Source organism: Ailuropoda melanoleuca, chromosome 16, assembly GCF_002007445.2.
Source record: "Ailuropoda melanoleuca isolate Jingjing chromosome 16, ASM200744v2, whole genome shotgun sequence".
In the NCBI taxonomy this organism is placed as follows: domain Eukaryota; kingdom Metazoa; phylum Chordata; class Mammalia; order Carnivora; family Ursidae; genus Ailuropoda; species Ailuropoda melanoleuca.
In genome coordinates, this window is record NC_048233.1 from 24,808,554 (window position 1) to 24,825,814 (window position 17,261).

A 17,261-nucleotide genomic window follows, 5' to 3' on the forward strand; every position below is an offset into this window, starting at 1 on the left:
AAAGGGCGTAATTTTCTAATTTCAGAGAAATAGTCATAACAGCAGGACATTATCCAGATGATCTACTTTTCTGTGCTTTAGTTTTTATTTTTGTTTAAACAAAGATAATGGTTTCTGAGGGAAAAATATTGCTTTTGTTTTGTCAAAATCAAAACAAAAGTTTATATGGTTTGTGGCACCCAGTACTGACTGAGTACTTCTAATATTTTTCTTATAAGTGCCCTTTTTGGTACTTAAAAGGTACTGTGTAGTTTATAAGGGAAAAAAATATCTTCTATTATAGTCTACACATGGGAGTAGTCTAACTCTTAAATAACAACAAATTAACTATCCACTCTATTATTTTAAGAAATAGCAGTAAGGATCATTGCTGCTACTGCCTAAAAGTTTGAGGATCGGATGGGAAGAGGGTTATAGAGGGGCACAAAAATCACATGAAAAAGAATTTTCATCTTTCCTTACTTGTGCTTTTTATCAAGTCATTGTTAATATGACCACATGGTACTGTTTCATTAGTTCATTAAAACTCATCACATTCAACACATAACCCACATTTATTAAGCACCTACTATGTGCTTGGCACTGCGCTTGAAGCTGGTACCCCACTGATGATGAATGGATAACTATTATTTCATGCTGTAGTTTGTTTATTATCTTGAAAGATGGGGAGAGAACTATAGTAGAGTACCTAAAATCTTCATTTCTAAAGCTTAACAGTATCTCAGTAGTCTCCACTAATACTGCGTTGGTTCAAGCTCTCATCATATCCTGCTGGACCATTGTAGTATCCCCCGAACTACCCGGTAAACCTCCCTTCCCTTCTTTTACTCCCTCCTCTGTTCCCCAGACACCATGAACCATCACCAAATCTATATTCCTGCTGCAACAGTTCGTCTAAAATGGAAATTGGACTGCATCATTTCCAGGCTTACAATCTTTAAAATGCCTTCCTTATCACTTTTTAAGATACCATCCAAATTCCTTGGCATAGCATTCATGGCTCTTTTCAGTCTGGTCCCTACTCTCTTATCCAGTGTCATCTCCTGCACTTAACTTTCTCCTTCTGCTTATGAGATTAGTTACAATTCCCTGCTCTCTCACACTGTGAAGGCCTTTGGCATTTTCAGCTCCATCATCGCTATCGTCTCACTTACATTGTATTGTCATTTGTTTATACATCTGTCTCCCACGATTAGATTGGATCTCAAAAGCAGAGATTCTGTGTCATTTTACTTTGTATTCTGCCCACATGTAGCACTGCCTGGCACATCGAATGCATTCCCAGAATGTTTGTCAAATAAGTAAATAAATGAGGGATTAAAGAAACTCCCACTTGGCCATAGTATATCACTAATAACATTTGCAGTTCTTAATTGTATTGTACAGTAACTGTAAGTCAGTTTTAGAAATCCAATAATCGTGTTATAGTTAAAAAGGAACTTAATATTATCTCATCCAACCCTTTCATTTTTTTTTTTTTTTCAGTTGGATAAACTCAAAATCAAAGACCCTTGAGTAGCTAAGATCAGGGCACACAGCTGACTAGTGGTCGTGTTAGGACCAACCCTGGCCTGGCTGCCTGATCCCCTTGTTATGAATGGGCCTAACACATTGAAATGGGGAATGTAATCATTCAATCATTTATTTTAGTTTTGGGTTTTCTTCCTAAAAAACTTTATTGTGGAAAAGTTTAAATACACACAGTAGGATAGGATAATGTATTTCCAGGTACCCTCACCAGCTTGAACAGTTAACAAAGCATGACCAGTCCTGTTTTGTCTGTACCCTCACCGACGCCCTTCATATTATTTTGCAGCAAATCCTTGATGTTATATTGTTTCATCTGGAAATATTTTAGTATGTATGGGATATGTTTTTAATCCTTTAAATATATATCTCTGTGGTATTCTGGGAAGTCATGATACTTTGAAGGAAATAATGAAGCCTCTCTGAAGACCTAGGTCTGGAAATCTGGAAGCCTCTCCTGGCGAGTGGTGGTCTTCTGCCCTGGTGCCCTCTCCTGCCCCTCCCCAGCTGTTCCCGGGCCCATCGCCTTCACTGCGCCCTTCTGCCTGAGCTTCCTTTGGCCCTGGAGAGTTGTGCTTTTCTGTTGAAATTCTGTTAGACGGAGGTGGAAGGAAGACGAGATGGTGATGATATTAATAAGGAAAATAGTAGAAAATAAGATATCCTATACATGTATGAAGTTAAGTAGCTTTAAAAAAAATGTATCCACAAAAAACCTTTAAAATTCCTTGGCATCTTTGTCATTTTTCTTTTCTCAAGATTGCCTTATAAACTAATAGTCGAATTTTTTATTGTGAATTATTATAAACATCTATAGTTACAGAGAAAAGTATAAGGAGCATCCATGTGTCTGCTGCACAGATATTAATATTCTGCTCAATTTGCCTTGGATTTTATTAAGTAACAAAATATTAATAGAGTTTGAGGTGCCTTTTGTACTCTTTCCCTCCTTCCACAGAAACAGTCATCCTGGATAGAGAATTTTTATCGTTCTAGTGCATGTACATTGAGTAGTGACTTACTTTTTAAAAAACAATTTTGCCTCTTCCTTTCGACCTTCACAAGTCTTAAAGCATGTGGGGAACTATATAGAGTGTTTACTTCATTTCTAAAGATGTACAACCCAACAACCTTCCCAATATCACTTAAAAGCTATAGAGTATGAAGTGATGTTTTATGATTTACAGCATATCTGATTAGAAGCAGAGTTCTGACGCTTGTGTGTGAGAAATGGTCACACCCTGCTGTGTTCTGAGCTTAATTTAAAGTACTAATAATTAACTTTAAAAAGTATAAACAATATGGAGGAATGAAGGGAAACAACCTCAGAGGATTAAGTAGTCTTAACTTCCTGATTTTATTGAATCTTAATACCAATCACAGGTAAGTTTTCTACTGATTTTCAAAGAAAATACCCTTCCTAAAATAATGCTCACTGGCATGCAAGTGTGGTTAAAAAAAAAAAATCAGTGAGATGCCTTGCTTTGCACTGTGGTAGTAATGATTTTTAAATTAAATAACTGTAGAGTTTACATATGATTTAAATTTAAAAAAAAAAAAAAGGTCCCACCCTAATTCCTCCCAACCAATATTCCCAGCTATGTTTAGCAGTTGTGCTTTTCTCCTTGGAAGGAGATACAGTGTTCATCCTGTTTATTCAACTTAAAAAAAAAAAAAAAAAAAGAGAGAAAAAAAAAGAAAGAATTTTTTTTTTTTAACAAATCTAGTGCTGGTAAAATTTCTGACTCAATAATTTTGGAAAGAACTACCTCTTTCCACAAATAGATGAGCCCACATACTAGGTCTTCTGAGTGAACTAGTAAATTTCCATGATGTTGGGAAACTGGGTGGAGGTTTTTGTGGAAGCAAGTCCTATGGAATAGAGACTTTTCAGGTCGCCTAGAGAGGAATAAGATAAGGTTCTGGTAGCAAATAGCCCCTCCAGCCCCAAAGCACTGGGGGGATTTCCCATTGGGTTAATCTTGTGCAGGCCACAGTTTGTGCACCTCATGGGGAGTAGCTTCAGCAAGAACAATGGGTCATGCTTGCCTGTAGGATCTCGGCCCTTCTGTTATGGTGTTGTAAGTTTGGCTCAGTCTTGATTTATGAAGCAAATTGAGCTCATTTTCTTCACATGGACTTTTAAATAGATGTCATTAAATTTTGATTACTGTGAAGCATTCAGTGAAGCTAGAGCCGAGCTCCCCAACCTACTAGTTTTTATTGGGCACTGCAGCCTGCACCCATATTTCCCTGTTCTGAAGCCCTGCTTCTATCACAAAGGCCCACCCAGGCTTATTAGTCACATGCACTAATTGTTTATATGAGTTAGTCTTACTGTGTTCGAAAATATTATGGGATCTTAGAGTGCTCATATCATCTCTGACTGTTTGGGTCTCTTGCTACTAGCAAAGAGTCTGGTGTATATCAGGTGATAATGATGCCAATTATTTGATCAGCCTTATCTAAAACCCATGGAACTCTTGGCTTAGGTGGTTTCTTCTATTTTTCTATCTTTGGTTATCCCAAGGCCCTAACTGTCTTGCAAACACCACTTAATAGGCTTATTGAATATCTTATTTTGTTTTCTGTAATCAATAACAGACACTGTAAGTTTGGATGCAGCTCTTTAGAAAGAACTATAAAAAACTGTAACCTTCAATCTGGATACTTGTTCCCCAGGTGGCAGAAATGCCTTGGCAAAGAACCGAAATCAAAATGGTAATTTGAAGCCCAAGGCTGATGCTGGGATAGTTTAAACCATGTTTTTTCCTCTTTTCAAAAAGACAATACATGGGGCGCCTGGTAGCTCAGTTGGTTAGGCATCCAACCCTTGATTTCACCTCAGGTCATGATCTTAGGTTCATGAGATCGATCCCTGCCTCAGGCTCTGTGTTCAGCGGGGAGTCTGCTTCTTTCCCTCTCTCTCTCTCTCCCCCTCTGCCCCACCCCCTGCTTGTATGCATTTTCTCTCTCTAAAATAAATCTAAAAAAAAAGAAAAGAAAAGAAAAGACAATACACCCAATCAAAATCCCAACAATATTTTAAATTAAACTTTACAAGCAGATTCTAAAATTCATATGAAAGAGTGTAAAAATTTGGGGGAGGGGAAACAGGAAGAAGGGGAGAGGTTTGCCGAAGCAGGTGTCAAAAAATACTTTACAGCTCTGAAAATAAAATAGTTTGGTTTAGGTGGTGGGAATAGATGGATGGCCGGGTGGATAGATAGATTGAGATTGATTAATGGAACAAAGAAGAGTCTCAGAATGGACTGTGACAAGATGGTTATCTAATGCCAAAGTTCTGTAGATGGTCATACTTACTCCTAAGTCTTAGTGCACATATTTTTTCCTTAGTTTTTAAAAAATGTCTACTAGGGGCACCTGGGTGGCTCAGTCGGTAGAGCATGCAACTCTTGATCTCAGGGTTGTGAGTTTGAGCCCCATATTGGGTGTAGTGATTACTTAAAAATAAAATCTTAAAAAAAAATAAAGGTATACAACATGATATTTAAAAAATAAATTATGTCTGCTGTATTCTTAAGTATGACTAGTTTTGTGAAACCTTGGGGTGTTATTTTTCGACACATTTTATAATGGAAAGAGGTGAGGAAAATCAAATTTGTATGAGCATGGTACTTTCAGGAACAAAGTACTCTGTAAAGCGGGGCTTACTTATTTGAAAATAAAAGCCAGATGAGAGACAGTATAGTAATGGGTTGTGAGCTTGGGCCCTGGTATAAGGCCGACCAGGTTCGATTTACCAGTTGTATGTGTTTGAGGTGATGGCTTAACAAAGTCTCTGTTTCCTCATCTATGAGTCTGGAAGCATCTTCACAGAATTGTTGTGAAGATGAAAGATTGTCATGCATGTGAAACAGGTAGCACTGTCCCGACCCTAGGGGTAGCTGATAAAGAGTTACCTGTGGTTTTATTTTTATTAATTAAATACCTTTAAAAGTTTCTGTTAAGGGTTTCTGTTTTTTAAATTCTTTTTTTTTTAAAGCGATGATTCTTTTTTTTTTTTTAGATTTTATTTATTTATTTGACAGAGAGAGAGACAGCCAGCGAGAGAGGGAACACAAGCAGGGAGAAGTGGGAGAGGAAGAAGCAGGCTCCTAGTAGAGGAGTGATGTGGGGCTCGATCCCATAACGCCGGGATCACGCCCTGAGCCGAAGGCAGACGCTTAACCGCTGCGCCACCCAGGCACCCCTGTTTTTTAAATTCTTAAATAAATACAAGTCATGAAGATTTCAGAAGGGCAACTTTATTCTCAAATCGATTTCACAGTTTTTTTGAGGGAGACGAGCAGTTTTTCCCTTAGCAAAATGGACTGAAAATGTAAGAATTTGGATTATGGACTGATGAGAATCAAAGGAAATCAGCACTGGTTCTAGCTACCTTTTTCTTGTTTGCTATGAGAATTTGGGCAAGTTAATTGCTGCAGTTGAAGTTCTTCATTTTTATGAAGAATCTGAGAAAAATAAATGGGTTTGAATTTCAATAGGACAGATTTAGGTTCGATGTAAGAAGAACTTTCTGATTGTAAGGCTGCCAAACAGATAAGAGAGACTCCTTTGTCACCACTCTGGAGACCTTTTGGCTTTTGAGGTTATTTCAGGGCTCCTGGGAACTCGTCTAGAAACAGCTTAAACGTGGACTTCACCCCTAATATGGCAACTTTGCTGGGTCTCTGACTGCCACTCAGTGTTGGTCAGTCCTCCTGCTCACACAGTAAAGCATTCTGATACTTTCTCCCTATTTAGACAAGTAAATGACGACAGCATAGGATACACAGTACGTATATTAAATAATCGGTGAAATAATTGCAAAGGGTCCCAAAAGATTATAAAACTCTTTAAACAGTTTGTACAGCTGTTTGGGCAAGAGGGCATGTTGAGTGGGAGGAAGGTTAACACAGCCTCGTTTCTGGGAGGGTAGGCTAGTGATTCTTTTAAGTTTCTGTAAAACCAGGAACTATGCAGTGCTTTCAGAGTTATTAAGAATAAATAAGGTGATCATGTAAGAAGAGACTAGTAATTCTTTCGCGTTGTCTTTAGGTTAACAGATTTATTTTTGGCTTTAGCTTTGTTGATCTAGTTGAGTCTGATCGTAAAGGGTAGGAGTGATGTTGGAGCAATAGAACAATAGCCCTCGAGTCAGACAGGGTTCAGATCCCGGCTCTGCCACTTTCTAGTCGAGGGCCTCTGGCAAGTAACTTAACCTCTTGGAGCCTCAGTTTCTCATTTGTTAAATGTTGTTGTGAAGATGAAGTGAGGTAATGTACACAGTACTGTCTGGCGCCGAGCAGGTAAGGTGCTTCGTTAAGGGGCTTCGTGATGGTAGTCATAAGCCACTGTGAGGACGGCGATGATAATGACAATGACATTGGTTAGTTGCTTCCCAGGGAATCATTATCTATGCTGGGAAGTCTTCTGCTGAAGAGTAAATTGGCATTATTTTGAAAAAGAAATTATATATGCTGGTCTAAATAAATAGGGTCCAAACAATAGGGTCTTTTTGTTTTCACTATTTTTAGATTTTATTTATATTCAAATTAGTTAACATGTGGTGTATTATTAGTTTCAGGGGTAGAATTCATCTGTTGCATATAACACCCAGTGCTCATTACATCACATACCTTCCTTAAGGCCTATCACCCAATTACCCCATTCCCTCCCCACCCCCCAGCAACCTTCAGTTTGTTCTCTGTAGTTTGGAGTCTCTTATGGTTTGTTCAATAGTTTTGTTTCTTAAATTCCACAAATAAGTGAAATCATATGGTGTTTGTCTTCAATAATAGGGTCTTAATGTCACATCCCAATAACAGAAAATCTTAGTCTGGGAAACTCTTTCTACTTACATCCTCAACCTTTGAGTTGTGTGACAGTAGTTTTGATTTGATCTTATCAATTTGTAGGAAAATACCCTGCTTCTAATGTAATAACTATAGTTCCTACATGAACTAAAGCATTCTTTGACTTTTTTCGTAAGTTGTATAAACTGAAATTATTTAAATATTGGCGTTAAGGTATGATTTAAGCTATTTAAAATAGCTAAAAATGGGCTGTGATAATTATATTGTTAAAATATAGTCTCACTCTGTTAAAGAATGAATTATTCATACAAAAGTGGGCAAGAAACTTAGGCAGCTTATAAAAGAAGAAATAATTATTTAAAATATTTGAAAATATGCTTAATTCATTTTAGTCAAAGAAATGCATAAGCAAAAGTAGGATTTTTTTTTTTTAACCTATCAGGCCGGCAAAGATTAAAAAGATGGACAGTGCCCAGTGTTGCCTCTTTCATGTATCTGTAGATGGTCCGTTGGCACTATGTCTCTGGAAGGGAATCTTGCATTGTGTATCAAAATTGAAAATGTGAATATTCTTTGATTCAGCAGTTGCACATTGGAGGAATATAATAAGGATATAAGAGAAAGAGTGCACAATCTGTGATCAGAATATGTTCACTGCAGCATTGCTAAAAATACCTCCCCCAAATGGAAGCCATCTAAGTTTCTGTTAGTGGACATCGTTTTAAAACTCTGGCACTACAGAAAATGGAGAGCCGTATGGTCGCTAAGTTTGTGAGCCTGCTTCCAGCACAGTTAGCTAGCTGTATGATCTTGGGCAAGTTACTTGATCCAGTTGAATCTTTCTTTCCTCCTCTTTATGTAGGAATAGTAACAGCACACGCTTTTCAGGGCTTGTATGAGGATTACATGAGATGGTACTCATAAAGCACAAAGCAACCCATTGTATGTTAGAAAATGGTATTACTGTATACTCCTTAAAAAAGATAAAGTGGGTCTGTTTATATTAAAATAGTAAGGGAAAAAGCAAGTTCCAGAGCAGTTTATATGAGCCCCTTTGTAGTAAAACCATCTATGTGTGTGTGTTTGTATACCCGTTTAAGTTTGGGAAGGTCATCAGAACAACAGTTGGCATTCAGGGAGCACGTGACTAAGGCTCAGGCACTGCTCAGTGCTTTAACATAGTCAGCCACTTGATTCAAATTCGTTAATGTGTTTTAAGTGCTTGGAACAATGCCCACACTTTGTAAAGTACTTAATAAACACTAGTTATTAATTCTCACATGCTGTCATTATCTCTGTTTTGTAGATAAGGACACTGACACCCTGAGAGCTCTCAGAGTTCGTCAGTGACAGAGCCAGAATTTAAATCCAGGCAGTGGAACACCATTCTGGCAACCAACAGTTAAAACTGGATGTTAATGGCAGGTAGGAGTGTGAGGTCACTTTCACGTTGCAATTTATATACTTCTGGATATTTTCACATTTTTACAGGAAACGTTTTGCTTTCACAAATAGAAAAAAAGATATTTCCAGTTTGGAAAGAGAAAAAGTATATTTTTATATTTTAGCCATCTTATTTCATGTTACAGAATACCTATAATCAGATGGCTGATTCCAGGCATCTGACTCTATGTACGCTTAGCTTTGCCCTCATGCTCAGGTGTCATGGACAAGGAGTGCCCATAATTCCATGTAGGAGAAAAGATTTTGAGAACCTCGCTTTGGGGAATATTTTTACGAGGAAATAATCGTAGATAGAGGTAGGGTCCCAGGCTGAATTTAGATCACTTCATGGTGGTTAACCTCTGTAATTGAAATCCTAATTGCTTCCAAGAAGACTTTAGTCATAATATTTTGTTTTTTTGGAAAGTTTGGAGTAAAAATGTCATTCTTCAGTCATCTGAAAAGCAGGCAGAAACCAGTTTTTTGATCCACTGATCTGTAATCGTAAGACAGTAAGCAGTGATTTAACATTGGACTTGGACATGAGTGTTAGAGCTCATGGACAACATGTAGTACAGAACTTGGCCCTGGCTGTCAGTGTCCCGAGAGCCAGCTTCTCTGCAGTGTAATACAGAGTCCTAGAGCTGCCACCCCACTGCGGACTCTCCCGCTAGATGGGAGCACCTGAAGGTCGAGTGACTGGTTCTAGTCCACGCTTTCCCCCCAGAGAGCCAAATGACTGTGGGCCGCACTTCTTATGTGAAATGAGGGAGGCGGATTAGATAATACAGCTTTTGTTTTTGAGTTCTGTGATTCTAACAGTCTTGCGTGTTGGTGAACTAAATTTGCCACCTTAGACCATTAGTGAAATCCAGAAAAAAGCTGAAAAGAATTGAACTCATAAACTGATTTATGGGAGGCTTTGCCAGTATACTCACTTGAATTCCAGGATATCCTTGATGACAACAAACTATACAGTCGACTTTCTATTCCATCTTGGCATTTTTCCCCTTGCCTATATTTGTTTTCCAAATAAACCAGAATTGTGTTCTAAAGATCACAAGTCAATAAAATGGTATGACCCTCTTTGATACTTAGCTCAGTCAGCTGTTCAGGTATTAATTATAAAGGTCAGTAGCACTGAAAATGTTTTTTTTTTTTTTCTGCCTTAAAGATTTAACTGTCTTAAATGAGGTGGAGTACCTTCTGGATTTTCTCACGGTTGCAGAAGACAAGTAATCTGTGTGTTTAACACAACATCTGAATCTTATGAGTCACATGGTATGTCTGCTTTTAGCTGGGAGCAGTTTTCTTTGGTCACTTGTGATGGTCAAAAAGCCTCTTGGGAGAGTTTAAATGACTCAAAATAACTAAAAGTAACTCAGAGCTACTTGCATCTTAAAATTGTAAGCTTGGTGATACCATGTTTTATTTTTAGTCTAATCCAGTTTTTGCCCTCAAAAAGTATTGCTGCTTCTGCCTCTTACGATGTTAGTCTGATCTCTTTCAGTGAGTGGTTGTGGTTTCAAAAGGAACAGCAAACAAGATAATGCAGTAATAATTTTAAAACTAAAACTAGAGAATATAAAAGGAGTAGGTACAATGGAGGAATCCACGTCTCTCTCGAACCTCTTCAGTGACGTAGAAACTTTGAATATTTTTGAATGAATGGGAAAATTAGACTCTGAGTTTGGTTTTTTTTTTTTTTTAAAGATTTTATTTATTTATTCGACAGAGATAGAGAACAGCCAGCGAGAGAGGGAACACAAGCAGGGGGAGTGGGAGAGGAAGAAGCAGGCTCATAGCAGAGGAGCCTGATGTGGGGCTCGATCCCATAACGCCAGGATCACGCCCTGAGCCGAAGGCAGACGCCCAACCGCTGTGCCACCCAGGCGCCCCTGAGTTTATGTTTTTAATCAAAGTCATTTTGGGGAAATTTGTATGTCACATCCTCACTTAAACTGAAGCCCATTTTCCAGTTTTGTTTGGGTGTGAAGGTCAGTCTGTTTCTCTCTCTCTCTCCCATTCCCACTCCCATTCTCATTCTTATTAGACGCTTACTTTTAAGAAAGTGAGAGGCAGATGTCAAAGAAGAGCAGCTTCTTCGGGTTGGGCCCCTGAGTGATGTGAGTGTGTGGGCTGTTCCCCAAAACCTGCTCCTCCCCTTTCCTTGACAGTGCGTCACAGCACCTCTCACCACCTCTCACCACTTCGTTGGTTTTCTCTGGTCACACCAGACCTTCACCTTGTAGCACAAAATAGGCACAAAATAGGCACTTTTGTTTGTACTGGTGCTTTGTTGTTTTTTTTTTTTTTAAGATTTTATTTGAGAGAGAGAGAGTGTGAGAGAGAGCACAAGAGCAGGGCAGAGGGAGAGCAGGGAGCTCAACATGGGGCTCGATCCTAGGACCCCGGGATCATGACCTGAGCTGAAGGCAGATGCTTAAGCTTAACCGGCTGAACCACCCAGGCGTCCCTGTACTGGTGCTTTGAATTAGGCTGTATTTCCTTTAAAGAAGGAGTGAAGGGGAGTGGGGATCTTTGAAGCTAGAGCACTCATTTTGTTTCTTATGATTTTAGAGTAGTTCCCTTACCTTAAATAAGACTTGAAGTTAACTTAGTTAAGATTTGTGCTGCCCTGTTTTTTGATTTTGAGGTGGACCTTTGGAGTCCCCAGTAGACAAGCTAAGAGAGTGACAAGCAGTTTGCGGCCTTGTCAACATGCACAAGTATAAGCCACTAAAAAATCTGTTTTCCTAAAAAGAAGTGTAAGATATGACTGGAAAACTTTTCAGAATTCTCATTAGTCTTGTGGTTTGTGTTTAATTTTATTCCATGACTCAATCTCTTTTTGCTGTTCTTCATTATCTTCCACTAAACCAGAACTAAGTATTTGGTTCATAGGAAAAAACTCCCAAGTACAGTGGTACCTGGAAAACCGCCTTTGTGAGCTGAAAAGTTCGGTTTGATTCCCTTTTACTGTTCCCAAGTCTGCCCTCACACAGCTCTGAAGTACTTTTTTTTTTTTTTAAGATTTTATTTTATTTATTTGACAGAGACAGCAAGAGAGGAAACACAAGCAGGGGGAGTGGGAGAGGGAGAAGCAGGCTTCCCACCGAGCAGGGAACCCCATGCGGGGCTCGATCTCAGGACCCTGGGATCATGACCTGAGCTGAAGGCAGACGCTTAACAGCTGATCCACCCAGGCGCCCCTGAAGTACTTTTTTTTTTATTATAAAAATCATTGTTTTTCCATTATGGAAAAGTTGGAATATTTAAGAAATGATAAAAGGACAAAATTTAAACTATCCATAATTTTATGCCATTATTTACCCCCTTTTTTCCCCTATCATTGAGTTCATATTTTACCTGTAGATAGAGCTTTGTATCCTTTTTACTTAATATTATTTCTCATGTTAAATTTTTTAGAGGAAATTTTCTTCAGTATTTCTGTGGTATTCATGCTATCATCATTCCATCAATCATTTCACCTAATTTTAAACATTTGTTTTGTTTGCTGTTTTAAATAATGCTTTGATTTAAACACAACTATAAATCTTTGCTGTGATTTTTATTATTTTCTTATGATAGATTCCTAAAGGTAAAATTATTATGTCAAAAAACCCTACAAAACCTTAAGGTTCTTAATACAAATTGTTATACTCCCTACCAAACAGGATTATATTCCTACTAATTAACATAAGCACAGGGAGTGATATCATCAAGGTGGTGGCATAGATTGTTTCCACCTTCAGCCTCCCTCGTAAGAAGACCAAGTAGCAACTACCCATAGACAACACCACTGTAATAATCCCAGCACCCAGGTGTGAAGCTGAAGCAAACCCCTGTATCACAGAGACTGAGAAGGACCACGTACTCTGACCTCATTGCCGTCCTCCCTCTGGGCCAGCACAGTGCTGTACTGAGGAGGCCCCCCATGGCCTATGGTTTCCAGTGGGGAAAAGAGCCCAAGGTGGACATCCAGCTTCTTCGGCATTGTGGGATACATCCAGGGATGCCCACTTGGGTCTTACCTCACAGGGCTCACTGGGAAAATCTGCAAGGCTCCACTACTGGAGATCAGATAGACAGAGAAGGAAGATGGGGTTTATATCACCCAGTGCTCAGATCTTGGTGGACCATGTTCCTGCTTACAGTGGTGTCTGAACAGAGACCCCAGCCAGCTGCTCTGCCTATCTGCAGTGCCAAATCAGTGGCCTTCTTCATTAGGGAGCTTGATTGACAGCTCTGCCTTATTTGGGTCCCCTGCCAACAAGCCACACTGAATATGGAGCCTGTTCTATGGCCCCACACGGACAGGGAAGCACATTCATAACTGTCCAATGCTGAGTATAGCCTCCATCCCCACCTGGCCAAAGAATCTGTGCAGCCACAGGGCTATCCTGTAGCCCTGCTTGGGCAGGGAGCCAAGCCAGCAGCCCTGGTAAGTATACTATTAAGTATAGCCTCTGACCTTGCAAAACCAGGGAACCCGAACAGTGAGCCTGGACAGCTCTAGAGCCCACTCTATGGTACTGCCCAGTTGCTGAGCCCACCCTACAGTCCTGCCCTGCAATAGAGCACAGCCTATGGCTCCGCCTGATTGTTGAACACAGCCTGCTGCCTCCCCCAGGCAGGGAGCCCAGCCAGTGACCTGTCCAAGTGGGAGCATAGCCTGCAGCCTCACCTGATGAGGAAGCCTGCACGGAAACCCTGTCCATTTGCAGAGCACAGTCTCTAGCCCTTCTAACTGTAGAACACAGACAGAGCCCCTCCCAACCAGAGAGCTCAGCCAGCGATCTCCAGCAGTGGATGGAGCACAGCCAACAGCTTACCTGATTGTGAAGTGTAACCTGAGACCTTGCCCAACCTTGGGGGACAGTCTGTAGTCTGTTTGATTACAGAGCATAGCCAGCGGCCCTGTCTAACCACAAAGACCTGTCTGCAGCCTTCCTCAACATGGAGTCTGACTAGCACCACCATCCAATCAGGAGGCATAGTCTGAGACCCCACCCAAACAGGAGTGATTGCAGAGCCCAGGCCATAGCCCTGCCCAGTCAGGGAGTCCAACCAGTGGTACCACCATGCTAGGGAACACAGCCTGTGATGTCACTTGACCAGAAGTAATTGTAGAATCCAGCTAGTGGCCCCACCTGACTGCAAACACAGCCAGCAGCTGCACCTGATCAGGGAGCCCTCCCATTGCCCTTGCTTGAATGTGGAACCCAGCCAGCAGACTCACCCAACCACAGAACCCGGTAGTTGCACCCACCCTAACTTCAGAGCATGGGTAGTGGCCCACCCAACTAGAGACACTGATGGGAAGCCCTGCCTGCCCATAGATACTACCAGCTGATCTATCCAGTATTCCAAGCTGAGCTGACTGGTGAAGGTCTTTCCCTGCTGAACCTATAAAATCTGGGGGAAGAGACCAATTACCTAAATGGCAGATACCAATACAAGGAATCAAGGAACATGAAGAATCAGGTAAACATGAGACTGCCAAAGGAAACTAATAAAGCTCCAGTAATTGACCCTAAAGAAATGGAGTCTGTGAACTATCTGACAAAGACTTTAATCCTCTTAAAGAAGTTCGGTGAATGAAAAGAACACACAGACACACAACTAAATAAAATTCAGAAAACAGTGCATGTACAAAATGAAAAATTCAACAAAAGTTTTTTGATGCAAACTATTAAAAAAAAAAACCCAGAAATCGTAGAGCTGAAGTACATAATGAACTCAAGAATTCATTGGAGAGCTTCAACAACAGATTTGACAAAGTAGAAAAAAGAATTAGTGAATTGAAAGATAGGTTATTTGAAATTATCCAGTCAGAGGGAAAAAAAATGAAGAGTGAGGAAAGTCTACAGACTTATAATATACAATTAAGAGATGCAAATATGTATTATGAATATGTATATTGTTATGAATACCCAGAAGAGAAAGGGATAGACATTAAAGCAAGAATGTCAGGGGTGACTGGGTGGCTCAGTTGGTTAAGTCTCTGACTCTTGGTTTCAGCTCGGGTCATGATCTCAGGGTTGTGAGATCAAGCCCCATGTTGCGCTCCATGCTCAGCACAGAGTCTGGTTGTCCCTCTTCCTCTGCTCTTCCCCTTGCTCTCTCTCTCTCTCTTTCTCAAGTAAATAAAATAAAATCTTAAAAAAATGAAGCAGGAATGGCAGAAAACTCTCCAAACTTGGGGACAGAAATGGACATCCAGCTTTAGGAGATGCAGTGAATCTCAAATAGTTTGAACCCAAAAAGGACTATACCAAGACACATTGTAGTTTGTCAGAAGTCAAATAAAAAAGATAATTTTGAAAGCAACAAAAGAAAAACAACTTGTTTATACAAGGGTGCCCTCATAAGACTATAAGTGATTTCTTAAAAGAAACTTTGCAGTCCAGGAGTGAATGAGATGATATATTCAAAATATTGAAAGAAAAAAACCTGTCAACCAAGAATGCTATATGCCCTAAGGCTGTCCTTTACAAATGAAGTAGAGATAAAGACTTTCCGAATCAACAGAAGCTTTGCCCCTAGACCTAACTTACAGGAAATGTTAAAGTTGTGTTCTTCAAGTAGAAATAAAAGGATGCTAATTAACATCATAAAACCATATGAATGTGTAAAACTCACTGGTCACGTTCTTTTTTTTTCTTTTTAAAGATTATTTATTTATTATTTAACAGAGCAGGGAGAGCGGCAGGCAGAGGGAGAGGGAGAAACAGGCTTCCCACTGAGCAGGGAGTCTGAGGCGGGACTCGGTCCCAGGACCTTGGGATCATGACCTGATCTGAAGGCAGACGCTTAACCAGCTGAGCCTCCCAGGTGCCTGCACTGGTCACATTCTTAAATATTGTAATGGTGGCACATAATTCACAACATAATTCACAACTCTAGTTTAAAAATAAGCATCTTGAAAATAAGCATAACTACAATAACTTATTATTGAATACACAGTATCAAAGAGATGTAAATTAAAACACCAATAACCTAAAATGTGAGGGGTAGAGAAGTCAAAGTATAAAGTTTCTGTCAGCTATTGAAGTTAAGTTGTTATTAGCTTAAAATAGGATGTAAACTAATGATATACTATATGTTGGCTAATTGAACATAATAAAAAAATAGGATGAAATGTAAATTAAAATACCAATAACCTAAAATGTGAGGGGTAGAGAAGTCAAAGTATAAAGTTTCTGTCAGCTATTTCAGTTGTTATTAGCTTAGACTAGGATGTAAACTAGTGGTATACTACTATATCTTGGCTAATTGAACATAATAATAAAAAAATTGGATGTTATCAATATAAGCCTCATGATAACCACAAAAAACCTATGTAGAAACACAAAAGATTACCATAAAGTAGTCAAAGCATACTGCCAAAAAAAAAAAAAGTCATCATTCATAAAACAAGGTAGCAAAAGAGGAGGCAAAGAACAAAGGGTATATAAAACAGAACACAACACAATGGCAATATTAAGTCCTTACCTGTTATTAATCACCTTAAACGTAAATGGATTAAATTCTCCAATCAAAAGACACAGAACGACCGAATGGATTAAAAAACAAGATCCAATGATGTGCTGTCTACAAGGGACTCATTTGAGCTTTAAGGAAACACATAGACCAAGAGTGAAGGGTTGGAAAAAGTTATTTCAAGTGTATGTAATCAAAAGAAAGCGGGGGTAGCTAAACTTAAATCAGATGAAATAGACTAAGCTAAAAATGGTCAGAAGAGACAGAGAAGGTCATTATGTAATGATAAAGGGGTTAAGTAAGAATATATAACAACTGTAAATAATTATGCACCTGACATCAGAGCACCTAATCTATAACACAAATACTAACAGAACTAAAGGGAAATAAACAGCTATGCAATAATTCTTGGGGACTTTAATGCCCCCTCTCAATATTGAATAGATCAATCAGACAGAGAATCAATGAGCAAACAGCAGATATGAATAACACTAGACCGAATGGACCTAACAGACAAAAACAAAACATGCCATCCAACAGGCCACAACACAAGTCTTAACAAATTCAAGAAGGCAGGAATTATATCAAGTATTTTTCTGACCACAATAGTGTGAAACTAGAAATCAATAATAGGAGGAAAGCTGGAAAATTCACAAATACATGAAAATTAAACAACACACTCCTGGACAACCAATGGGTCAAAGTAGAAATCAAAAGAAAAAAAATTAAATATGAAACAAATGAAAATGGAAACCCAACATACCAAAACTTATGGGATGCAGCAAAGACAGCTTAAGAGTTTGTAGTAAATTTATGGTGATAAATACATGCATTAAGAAAAAAGAAAGGTCTCAAATATCATAACTTTACTCCTCAAGGAACTACAAAAAGGAGAGTAAACTAAGCCCAAAGTTAGCTGAAGGAGGGAATTAATGAAGACCTGAGCAGAAATAAGTAGAGATGAGGAAAACAATAGAAAAGTTTAAC

At 39.2% G+C, this 17,261-nt stretch overlaps 1 protein-coding gene across 1 annotated transcript in view; it reads left to right on the forward strand.

Annotated features, from left to right (window-relative positions):
* Positions 1–17,261, forward strand: part of STK38L (serine/threonine kinase 38 like) — an 88,584-nt gene that overhangs the window by 25,730 nt on the left and 45,593 nt on the right. The window contains exon 2 of the mRNA XM_034646010.1: positions 8,653–8,771. Coding sequence (XP_034501901.1) covers positions 8,759–8,771 — 13 coding nt within the window. The 5' untranslated portion in view covers positions 8,653–8,758. The remainder of the gene's footprint in view (positions 1–8,652; positions 8,772–17,261) is intronic.